Source organism: Trichechus manatus, unplaced genomic scaffold (genome assembly GCF_000243295.1).
Source record: "Trichechus manatus latirostris isolate Lorelei unplaced genomic scaffold, TriManLat1.0 scaffold00045, whole genome shotgun sequence".
NCBI classification, from domain to species: Eukaryota; Metazoa; Chordata; class Mammalia; order Sirenia; family Trichechidae; genus Trichechus; species Trichechus manatus.
The window spans coordinates 4,500,354-4,511,754 of record NW_004443981.1 but is presented as its reverse complement, the minus strand read 5'-3'; the positions used below and the strand labels follow the sequence as shown (position 1 = coordinate 4,511,754).

The following is an 11,401-nucleotide window of genomic DNA, read 5'->3' as shown; positions in this document are numbered from 1 at the left end:
GACTTCAGAAGCCCATATGCTTGTGCCTGTCCTTAGTAAGCACTAAAATACTTGAATGAATGAATGAATGCCTATATAAAATGAATTAATGAAGCTTTATGAGGGACATACAAAAGCTTGACTAAATGGGCATAAGTCATGTTCTTGGATAGGAGACCTAAATATGAATGAAATGATACAAAAAACTCTAAAAATTTAATAGAATTCCAATTAATATCCAATGGGGTTATTTTGGAACTTGGTGAAGTAATTCTAAATTTCACCTGGAAGAATAAATGCTGTAGACAAGTCAGTAAGTTTTTGAAAAAGATTAAGTGGTAAGGAGTAGGGAGTTACGTTACCAGATATCAACACATATTTAAAAAGTTACAATGAATTATACTGTGGTATTGGCACAGGAAGCAGCCCTGGTGATGAAATCGTTAAGCGTTCAGCTGCTAACCTGATAAGTCAGGAGAGGAATTGGATTTAGGGAAAATATCCAACAAAGAGTTGAACATTTGGACTGGAAAACAAGAGAAGTTAGGGATGGTGAGGAGTTTTTTTTGAGTCATCTGCATAAAGGTGACAGTTGAAGCTATGGGACTATTCCCAGGACAAAAGGATAGTGAAACAGAATAGAGTGGCTGACTCAGATTCTGGGGGACTCTGGTTAGGGAGGAGGAGAAAGACAAAAGGCTGGAGAAAATGCAGTCAGAGTTATGGAAGGAAAACCAGGATAACTTGAAGTCCTGGGCTCAATATAGGAGAAGATGGATTCTCAGCATCAAATAAAGGAACGAACAATCAGGGATGGAGGAAAGGGCATTGTATTTGGCCATGAGAAGATTGCCAGGAAACTTAGGGGGCACCATTTTGGGTGAATGGTGGGGATGTGGCCAGATTTCAGAGGATTAAGATGGGACCAGGTGGTGAGAAGGAATCCAGGTGCTACAAATGGTTAAGTGCTTAGGTTGGCGTTTTGAACCCAAGCAGAAGCACCCTGGAAGAAAGGCCCGGTGATCTGCTTCCAAAAGGTCACAGCCATGAAAACCCTATGGAGCACAGTTCTACTTACCACACAAGGGCTTCCCATGAGTTGGAATCAACTCAACAGGCGACTGGTTGTTTTTTGTTGTTGTTTAGGTGGTGAGAAGGTGACAGCGACATGTACTCACTGAGAAGTCTGACAGAGAGGAGGAGAGCGGAAGCCACGTGGGGGCACAGGAACAGCAGAAATCTCCCTCATTCCAGGATGGAAAGACCTGTGTGGTGGAGCCACTGCCCAACATGATCCTCAAATGTTGGGTGATATTTTAGTTTTCAGATTGTTTTAGGTCAAATTTGGGTAGTATAAAAAGTGAAAGGCTTTACTAGTGTTAAGAAAAAGAGAAGGTGATGATGGAAGGGCCCATGGAGTTGTGGAGTGTTCCTGGGGAGCTAGGACTAAGAGAACTAGTGGTGTGAGCAGTAAGCCAGAGAAGGCCAAGACTTGGTGAGCTGGAAGGAAGGGGGACTCTACAATCACATAGGCCTGGTTTGGGCCAGAGTTATGGCTTGGCCATTTGTTTTCTGTAGGGCCCTAATCTCTGGGCCTGTTTCTTCATCTGTAAAATGGGATTATAACTTATTTCCCAAGTTGCTGTGAAGGTCAAAGGAGAGGGTGTGTGTAGAGTCTAGCATGATCCATTGTTGTTAGCTGCTGTTGAGTTGGCCCCTGACTCATGGTGACCCTGCGTATAATGAAGTACTGCTTGGTCCTGCGCCATCCCCATAGTCAGTTGCATGTCAGACCGTTGTGATCCATAGGATTTTCAGTGGCTGATTTTTGGAAGTAGATTGCCAGGCTTTTCTTCTAGTCCATCTTAGTCTGTAAGATCGGCTGAAACCTGTTTAGCATCACAGCAATATACAAGCCTCCACTGACAGATGTGTGGTAGCTGTGCATGAGGTGCATAGACTGGGAATCGAACTTGTGCCTCCTGCGTGGAAGGTGAGAATTCTACCGCTGAACCACCAGTGCCCCATGTCTTAGTTACCTAGTGCTGCTATAACAGAAATACCACAAGTAGATGGCTTTAACAAAGAAAAATTTATTCTTTCACAGTCTAGGAGGCTAGAAGCCCACATTCAGGATGCCAGCTCCAGGGGAAGGCTTTCTCCTTCTGTTGGCTCTGGAAGAAGGTACCTGTCATCAGCCTTCCCTTGGTCTAGGAGCTTCTCCACGCAGGAACCTCAGGACCAAAGGACACACTCTGCTGCAGGTGCTGCTTTCCTGGTGGTATGAGATCCCCGTGTCTCTCTGCTCGCTTCTCTCTTTTATATCTCCAAAGAGATGGCTTAAGTTATAGATTAACCTTGTATATTGAGTCTACATACCTACCATTACTGCTGCTAATCCCATCTCATTAACATTATAGAAATAGGATTTATAACACATAGGAGAATCATATCAGATGACAAAACGGTGGACAATCACACAATACTGGAATCATGACCTAGCCAAGTTGACAGATATTTATGGGGGACACAATTCAATCCATGACACCCCCATATCATAAACATTCAATAATGTTCCCTTTTTGTGTTTGCTCCTGTAGAGGCAGTGTGATGAAATTATTTTTGGATACTGAAAAAAAGTAAACAATTTAATATTAATAGTAAAAAAATATATCACTAACTGTGTAATTTTGTGGTTCTCCCCGATTTGAAACATCACTGTTTTTTTAATTGCACGTTTTTCTTCCAACCCATGGCGCAGTGAGGAAAATGACCTTCGTTGGAGCCAGGAAAGTTCCATTCAGCAGATGATCTCCTCTTACATTTATATTTCAATTTACATTCAGTGAACTTGTTTGTAGCTGTGATCATTTTTTATTCTGACGATGGGAGGCAGGGCAGATGCTGGGAATCCCTGTTTGCAACTGAAAATGAAAAACACACTTGGAAAAGGAAGTGATGGTCTCTAGAAGCCAGCAAGAGTCATTAAGCAGTTTATGAGAAACAAAACTAGATCAGGAATGCTGCAGATAATGTACATCTTAACTGTAGCTGGACATTTGACCAAGACTCAGTCTTTGTGGACAAGATGGAGAAATGGAGGTTGGGTGAGAAAAGTTGATGGCACCCAGAGTTAGTCAGTCAACCCAAACAAAACCAAACCCATTGCCATTGAGTCAATTCCGACTCATAGCGATGCGGTAGGACAGAGTAGAACTGCCCCATAGGGTTTTCAAGGCTGTAAATCTTTTAGGAAGCAGCCTGCTGTATCTTTCTTCAGAAGAGCGGCTAGTGGGTTCAAACTGCCAACCCTTCTGTTTAGCAGCCGCCGGAGGAGACTGATTAGGCAGCCGCCAGGGTCACATGAGACATGAGGACCAGCTGAAAGAACTGGGTATTTAGTCTGGAGTAGGGAATACAAGCACAGAGGAAGGAAGGGACAGAACTGTTTTCACCAACAGGAAGCCTTGTTATGGCTGCGGAGGGGAGACTTTAGATCCTTAGAAAGTAGTTGCATGTAGGTAGTTACATATAGGTTCAATTTAAGGCAAAACTATCTAACCATTTTAGCTGTTTAACAGTGAGATGGGCTGTTTTGTGAGGTTATGATATCCCTGTCCATGGAATTGGCTAATTTACTACTTGGTAAAAATTTTGGAGGGGTTGTGTAAGGGGTGAGAATTTGGACACAATGACAATCACATGAGTTGTTGTTAGGTGCTGCTGAGTCGATTTCAACTCATAGCAAACCCATTTGACAGAGTAGAACTGCCTCATAGGGTGTCCTAGGCTATGATCTTTACAGGAGCAGATTGTCAGGTCTTTCTTCCTCAGAGCTGCTGGGTGGGTTCCAACCGCCAACCTTCCAACCGCCGATCTTTAATTTAGCAACCGAATACTTACCCATTGTGCTACCAGGGCTCCTAATCACAAGACTACCAAAACCCAAAAAGACAGACAATAAACCCCCCCCCCAAAAATCAAACCTGTTGCCGTCAAGTAGATTCTGACTCATAGGGACCGTATAGGACAGAGTAGAACTGCCCCATAGCATTCCCAAGGCTGTAATGTTAATGGGAGCAGATTGTCAGATCTTTCTCCTATGGAGCCACTGGTGGGTTAGAACTGCCAACCTTTTGGTTAGCAGCCAAGTGCTCACCCTTTGTGCCACCACGGCTCCCTATCACAAGAATAGTTACCTTTTATTTTATTCCCACCACAACCCTGAGAAGTAGATATTATTATCTCTATTTTGCAGATGAGAAAACTGAGGTGCTGAGAGGTTAACTTGCCCAAGGTCACCCAATTGTAAGTGTCAAAACCAAGACTCAGACTGAAGTCTTTAATGCAATTTCCATTCTTTTCTCCTTTCCTACCCTACAATTTTAAGATGCAAACAACCTCTGGTTCAAGGTGGATCCCTGGACAGTTTTGTTTCCAAGGTCCTCAATTTGCTTGTCTAGAAAGCAGGCGTATTGATTTCCTCTCCCTCTCTATCCTGCAGGAAGGTTGAGAGTAAAAGTGAAGTGGTTAGTTGCTGTCGAGTTGGCTCTGAGTGATGGCTACCTTATGGATAAAAGAATGAAGCATTGGCTGGTCCTTTGCCATCTTCATGATCGTTGATATGTTTGCGTCCATTGTTGCAGCCTCTTTCAGGCTCTGGTAACATTCTAATTATTGATCTGGTTGGTGGTTATCCAGGGTTATGTACACTTATGGTCTGTGAAGTCTTATATATGTTACACTTCACTCACGAAAAAGACTGAAGCAGCTCCTTATGCGCTGATATTGAAGGATTTCCAATATATTTTGTAGGTAAAATGGTAGAGTAGTGGTAATTGGACATCCGAACCAAACCAAACCCATTGTCAATCATCTCATTGAAGGTTTCTCTCGTTTTCTTTGGCCCTATACTTTACCAAACGTGATGTCCTTTTCTAGTAATTGGTCTCTCCTGATGACGTGTCCAAAGTAAGCAAGACAAAGTCTTGCCATCCTCGCTTCTTAGGAACATTCTGATTGTATTTCTTCTAAGACTGATTTGTTCGTTCTTTTGGCAGTCCACCATATATTCAATATTCTTTGCCAACACCATAGTTCGAATGCATCGATTCTTCTTCTCCCTTTTCATTTTTCAACTTTCACAGGCATATGAGGTAATTGAAAAGACCATGGCTTGGGCCAGGTACACCTGAACTAACTTAAAACTTCTCCCTATCCTGGCAAAAATCTCTATATAAATATATTTTTAAAGCCAAATTAGCCTTATATTTTGAATAGGTAGTACAAGTACATGGTACAAAATTCAAAATATACAAAATGGTGGGCGGTGAAAAGCAAATATTCCTCTCACATCTGATCTCCAGTTATCTACCCAGTTTCCTTCTTAGGAGACAGACAATGCTAATAGTTTCACATGTATCGTGAGGAGATGTCTCTTCTGTACATATACAAGGAAGAACTTGTATATTTTTTTTCCACAAATGGTGGCATGCTTTACACACAACTCTATGAGTTAGCTTTTTTTAATAGACTCTATTTTTGAGAGCAGGTTTAGATTTACAGAAAAAATATGCAAAACTACAGAGAGCTCCCATATACGCCCTCTCCCCGCTGCACACAGTCTCCCCTATTACTGACACCTTGCTTTCATGTAGTATACTTGTTACAATTGATCAACCAATATTGACGCATTATTATTAACTAAAGTTTATAGTTTACATTAGGGTTCACTCTGTTGTATAGTTCTATGGGTTTTGACATACAACTTAACTTTTTACACCTATTAATGTATTAGCTTGAACTATAGGGTTGCTGTGAGTTGAAATCGACTTGACAACAATGGGTTTGGTTTGGTTGGGATGTCCAGTTACCAATACTCTACCATTTTACCTACAAAATATATTGGAAATCCTTCAATATCAGCGCATAAGGAGCTGCTTCAGTCTTTTTCGTGAGTGAAGTGTAACATATATAAGACTTCACAAATCATAAGTGTACATAACCTGGGTAACCACTAACCAGATCAATAATTAGAATGTTACCAGAGCCTGAAAGCCCCCTTGGGTCCTTCCCAATCACTGCCTGATTTTAAATTTTATATAAATGGACTCATCCAGTCTTTAAAAAATTGCTTTCACAATAGTCCATTTTTAGAAGTCCCTTACTTTATGTAACCCTATTGATGCCCTATTGATGGATCTTTAGGTGGTTTATACTCTTTTTCTGCTATAAGCAAGGGGGGTATGGACAGCCTTGTAAGTATAATGTATTTTTTTTAATTTTATTTATTTTGTTGTTGAGTATAATGTATTTTTTAAAATGGTTTATTATAGAAAATTTCAAATATATACAAAGTAGATAGAATAGTTTAATGGACACTCAGCTTCAACGACTATCAACATTCTGCTGTTCTTTTTTAAAAAAAAAACTATTTGTAGTAAAATATATATAACAAAACATTTGCCAATTCAACATTTTTTACATGTACAATTCAGTGACATTGGTTACGTTTATCATGCTGTATAACCATCATCACTATTTGTTTACAAATTATTCCACCACCATTAATAATAATAAACTCAATGTCCTTTAAGCTCAGACTCTCCCTTTTCTCCTCCCTTCTGCCCCTGGTAACCACTAATAAACTTTGGTCTCTATACATTTGCCTATTTCATGTAAGTGGGATCATAAAATATTTGTCCTTTTGTGACCGACTTATTTCACTTCAGCGTTTTCAAGATTCACTGTGTTGTAGCATGTATCTGGATTTCGTTTCTTTTTATGGCAGAGTAATATTCCATTGTATGTATAAACCACATTTTGTTGATGGACACTTTGGTTATTTCTACTTTTTGGCTATTGTGCTGTAATGAACATTGTTGTACAAGTTTCTGTTTGTGTTCTTGCTTTCAATTCTTTTGGTATATTCTGCTCTCAATATACCTAGAACTGGGATTACTGGGTCATATGGTAGTCCTGTATTTAACTTTTTCAGGAACTGCCACACTGTTTTCCTACATTCTGTCCTTCTTGTTTAACGTAATGCACTTTTTGAGCGGGATTCCGTTTCCTTACAAGAAAATGCCCTTCGAGAAAGTGAAATATGTAGACTTTTGAGTCTCATCTGTATCAATGAATAGCTCTGTGGCTGTGGGGAAGTTACCTACCCTCTCTTAACACCCCATCCCGGTAAAGTGGAGATGATAATTCCTGCTGCTTGGAGTTGTGGTCAGGAGAAAGGACCTGATACAGGGCTTTTCAAATACTAGCTCGGGTGGGGCCGTGGTGGCACAGTGGTTAACAGCTCAGGCTGCCAACCAAAAGAATGGCAGTTCAAATCCACCAGTCGCTCGCTGGAAGTCCTATGGGGCAATTCTACTCTGTCCTATAGGGTCACTATGAGCCGGAATCGACTCAATGGCAGTGGAACGGGAGCTAGGGTGGAAAGGGAAGGTGAGGGTGGGAGGGGAACAGAGGGGCTTCGGCTGCAGCTCCTCCACCTTCATCTTCAATAGAGGAGTGTCTTTGGTAAGATTTCATTCGTTAAAAGAGTTCCAGTGCTAAAAAAGAAATCGTTTGAAAGCACTGATGTAATGCATGTGAAGGAGCTAGCTAGTGCTAGTACGTTATCATCCATCATTCTGTCCTCCCTGACTGCCCCTTTGTTTTTCCCAGTCATCTTCTTACTGGCTACAATCATTTTCAAGTCAGAAAGTTTTCTTAAGATGCCAGTGAGAATAAGGGGACGAGGGAGGGAGAGCAGAGGGTCCTAACGGAGGTTTGCATGGCATAAGCTGATGTCTAGCGTTAGCACCAACTGGAGTCCATCCTCTTCCTCTTCCCCACCCCCTCATACTCCCCACTTCTTGTGGAAACCCGTGAGTCTCCTATCAGCTTACCCCACCCCTCTGCTAAATTGGTTCTGGTTTCTCAAAAGTCACAAGTGTCTGGTCCCTGTAGCTAAATTGGTTCTGGTTTCTCAAAAGTCACAAGTGTCTGGTCCCTGTAGCTGTGTTTGTCGTGAATTCAAGTTGTTCTTCTCCCAGAGGCGAATGACTTTCATGAGTGTGTGCTGAGTGGCCCCCCTCCCCACCTTAGCCGTGTGTGCCCAGAGCCCCCCCCCGAGCCCTGGGGTGTCCTCCCTGGGTGGGTAACTAAAGGGTCAATCGGCCCTCCCAGCCCCCAGCACCCCACCCTCCCGCACTTGCCGGCCAATCGCCTCCACTAGAGATGCTCAGAGCCCAAGTGCGGCTGCTCCGACGTCCCGGGGAAAGCTTCTCCTCCCAGCGCCGAGCACTCGGTCCTGGCAGACACCCCAAGATTGTTGTGAGGAGTCTAGCCAGTTGGTGAACGCTGTAATCTGAACCAGCTGTGTCCAGACTGAGGCCCCATTTGCATTGTTTAACATACTTAGAAAATGAAGTGTTCATTTTTAACATTCCTCCTCCAATTGGTTTAATGCTGAATTACTGAAGAGAGCTAAGCAAAACCAGGTGCTCTCTCTGTAGACGCTCCAGTGTCTCGGAGGACCCAGGCTCTCCCCTCGTCTTCCCCGCGACTCGCCGGTCCCCTCTGGAATAAAAACCTCGGCAAGGCCGGAGGGCCCAGCGGAGACCGAAGTTCAAGAACTCCTCTGAGTGTCTGCGCCGTGAGCTCTGCTTCTCTTTCCCTTTGCTTTTCATCCTCACACTTCGTGGATATGCCAGGATTCGAAAGGTAGGTTCTCAGCTCTGGATTTTTTTCCTTCAGGGTCTGGAAAGCTTACCAAAAACCCGATGGGTGGAAAGTGGCTATGGCTGTGGTTCAGACTGTGTCAGGATATTGGAAAAGGCATAGCTGGTGATGCAATGATATGGGTAATTATAAAAAGCTGCGCCTCTGTAATTTCCATCTTGAAGCCTTCTTTTGGGAGTGGGTGTTTTACAATATAGTTCCAGAAGTCAGCCTCTGAGAGAGAGCTGCAGAAACCTCAGAGCTTTTTTATTCCTCTTTCTTTTGGGAAAGGGCAGCAGCTTTGTGTGCTGTTATTTTTTTTTTTGAAAATTTTTTAAATCTACGTTTTAAATTTGGGAGACCAATGGCTAGCTCGCTGGCAATTGTTCTGATGCATCTGCTGTTGGACAAGATAATGTGCTAGCTGAACGTTCTGGTGCTGGATTTACCCTATGTCTATGTGGGATTCCCAAAGGGCAAGGGACTCAGAAATTTCAAGCCAATGGAAAGCGGAAACTGCCAACAGAAATACATGTAAGCAAAAGAAATCCTTAAACCTTGAAGAGCTTTATCTAGATGACATCTGCATGGTCTATCCATGGAACTCTCGCAACATAGCTGCTTTAAACAAATTAACCGTGTGTGTGTGTGTGTGTGTGTGTGTGTGTGTGTGTATGTGTGGACAACTGAGCTGTAATAATGTCATCTTGGGTTGGGGACCAGCATAGCTGCTTTAAACAGATTAACCTTGTGTGTGTGTGTGTATGTGTGTGTGTGTATACAACTGAGGTGTAATAATGTCATCTTGGGTTGGGGACCAGCATAGCTGCTTTAAACAGATTAACCTTGTGTGTGTGTGTATGTGTGTGTGTGTATACAACTGAGGTGTAATAATGTCATCTTGGGTTGGGGACCAGCATAGCTGCTTTAAACAAATTAACCTTTTGTGTGTGTGTTGTGTGTGTGTGTGTGTGTGTATAGCTGAGCTGTAATAATGTCATCTTGGGTTGGGGTCCAGCACCTCTGTGACAGACAGTGCTGAAATTCGGTTGGTCTCTCCAGCTTTCCTCATATTTTAGGATGGGGGACAAAATGGGTGCTTGAGAAAGATCCTGGGACCAGTTATAAACATCAAAAAACAAAAAAAAAACCCAAACTGGTTGCTGTGGAGTCAATTCCGATTTACAGCAACCCTACAGGACAGAGTAGAACTGCCCCATAGGGTTTCCAAGGCTGTTATTCTTATGGAAGCAGACTGCCAAGTCCCCCACTATTCCTGTAGATAGTTCATTTATGGGTTTTTCTTGACAAGGTGCAGCTATTTGCAGCGCTTAAGAGCAGCAGTGCTTGGGTCTTATTTCAGTTCAGGAAAGCCCTCTCTATTAGCCTGGAGCTTGTTTGGCCCCCAGGACTCAGCTGTGGCTCTTCCAGTAGGCTGAGTTTGAGACTGTGCCTCTCAGTGGAGACCAGTCGCCGGGCTGCCCTCTAGCCAGAAGGAGTGGGGGAGTAGAGCAGGGGAGAAGGGGGTTAGCATGCCTTTTCCACTAGCTCTTGAAGTCTACTGGATTCACCAGCCTGCTCTGTCTCCAACATAAACGAGACAGGGTTTTATAACCAACTGAAAGGAAACTTCATGTGAAGAAACAGGAAAACATTGAAATTCATAATACACAGACTGGAAAATAAATTTGTTATTGTTCTTTCATTCCTTCCAGACATAAATCTGGCACTTGCAAATATCAAAAAGCTCCAGGATTTGGCTCTGCACTTTATAAGGTCAGAGCTGCCTCCAACGTTCTAGAACCTGGCCCACGCAGGCACTTAGATGAAATGAAAACTGGTGGACTTTCAGGGTCTTTATTCTTTTGGTCGGGGAAGAGGTAGAGGAAGTGGGCTTTGCCTGTGCTGGCACCAGCTCCTGCTCGGTTCCCTCTGGATGTTGAGTGAGTCACCTCCATTCTGAGGCCTTCCAAGCACCCACCGTTATTATGTGTCATGGATGTGATCATGGTTTGTAATCTATCAAACACTCTTAAAACGGAGGGATTATAAAGTAGAGGAGCACGTTGGCAGTAACAGGCCACCAAATCCTGCCACAGTGACCGGCAAGATTTATGTCCACAAGTCCATTGCCCCACTGAAGAATCCTTCAAGATCACTTTCCAGGAAGCCTTCCCTGACCTTCCTATCCCTCTCTCCAGTGTGGCTCTCTTGGCACCCAGTGGGTATTTCTGCGGGTGCCTTTACCAAAGTGTTTTGACATTATTGCTTCATGTGGCTGCCCAACCAGTTCTTGAGGGCAGTGCTTGGGTCTTAATATTATAGCTCTTAGGCCTGTCCTCTATGCCTGAAGTAGTAGTTGCTCAGATGGATAGCACTAAATAATGCTCTACATTTGCATGGATTTTGTACTTTTGACGCATATTTGTGACCACAATTATATTGGATAAGGTTTGCAAGAGATGAAGAGAAACTGCAGGCTCAGAGAGGTTTAGTTGCTTGTGAATGGCAGAGCTGGCCTGACCCGAGCTTTCTGGATTCCTCGTCCTGAGTTTTCTCATTGCATTTCTTCTCTGGGCTGCCCAGGTTCACAGGATCTTCTCTCCCACCAGGGGCGGCTGGGCAGCAGTTTCCACAGGGTGTGCTGGGAGGGGCATGTGGGAGGATGGACTGTCCAAACCTACTTGTTGATGGGGGGTGGGGTGGG

The 11,401-nt window shown here is 43.3% G+C and overlaps 1 protein-coding gene across 2 annotated transcripts in view; it reads left to right on the top strand.

Annotated features, from left to right (window-relative positions):
• The first annotated feature begins 8,245 nt into the window (after positions 1-8,245).
• FBLN5 (fibulin 5) overlaps positions 8,246-11,401 on the top strand; it is a 95,156-nt gene continuing 92,000 nt past the window's right edge. Inside the window, exon 1 of one of the 2 annotated variants that reach the window (XM_004376670.2) lies at positions 8,246-8,697. In XM_004376670.2, coding sequence (XP_004376727.1) covers positions 8,681-8,697 — 17 coding nt within the window. In that variant the 5' untranslated portion in view covers positions 8,246-8,680. Of the gene's footprint in view, positions 8,698-9,186; positions 9,229-11,401 lie in introns of those variants that run through there. The other variant, XM_004376669.2, reaches the window with a different exon arrangement.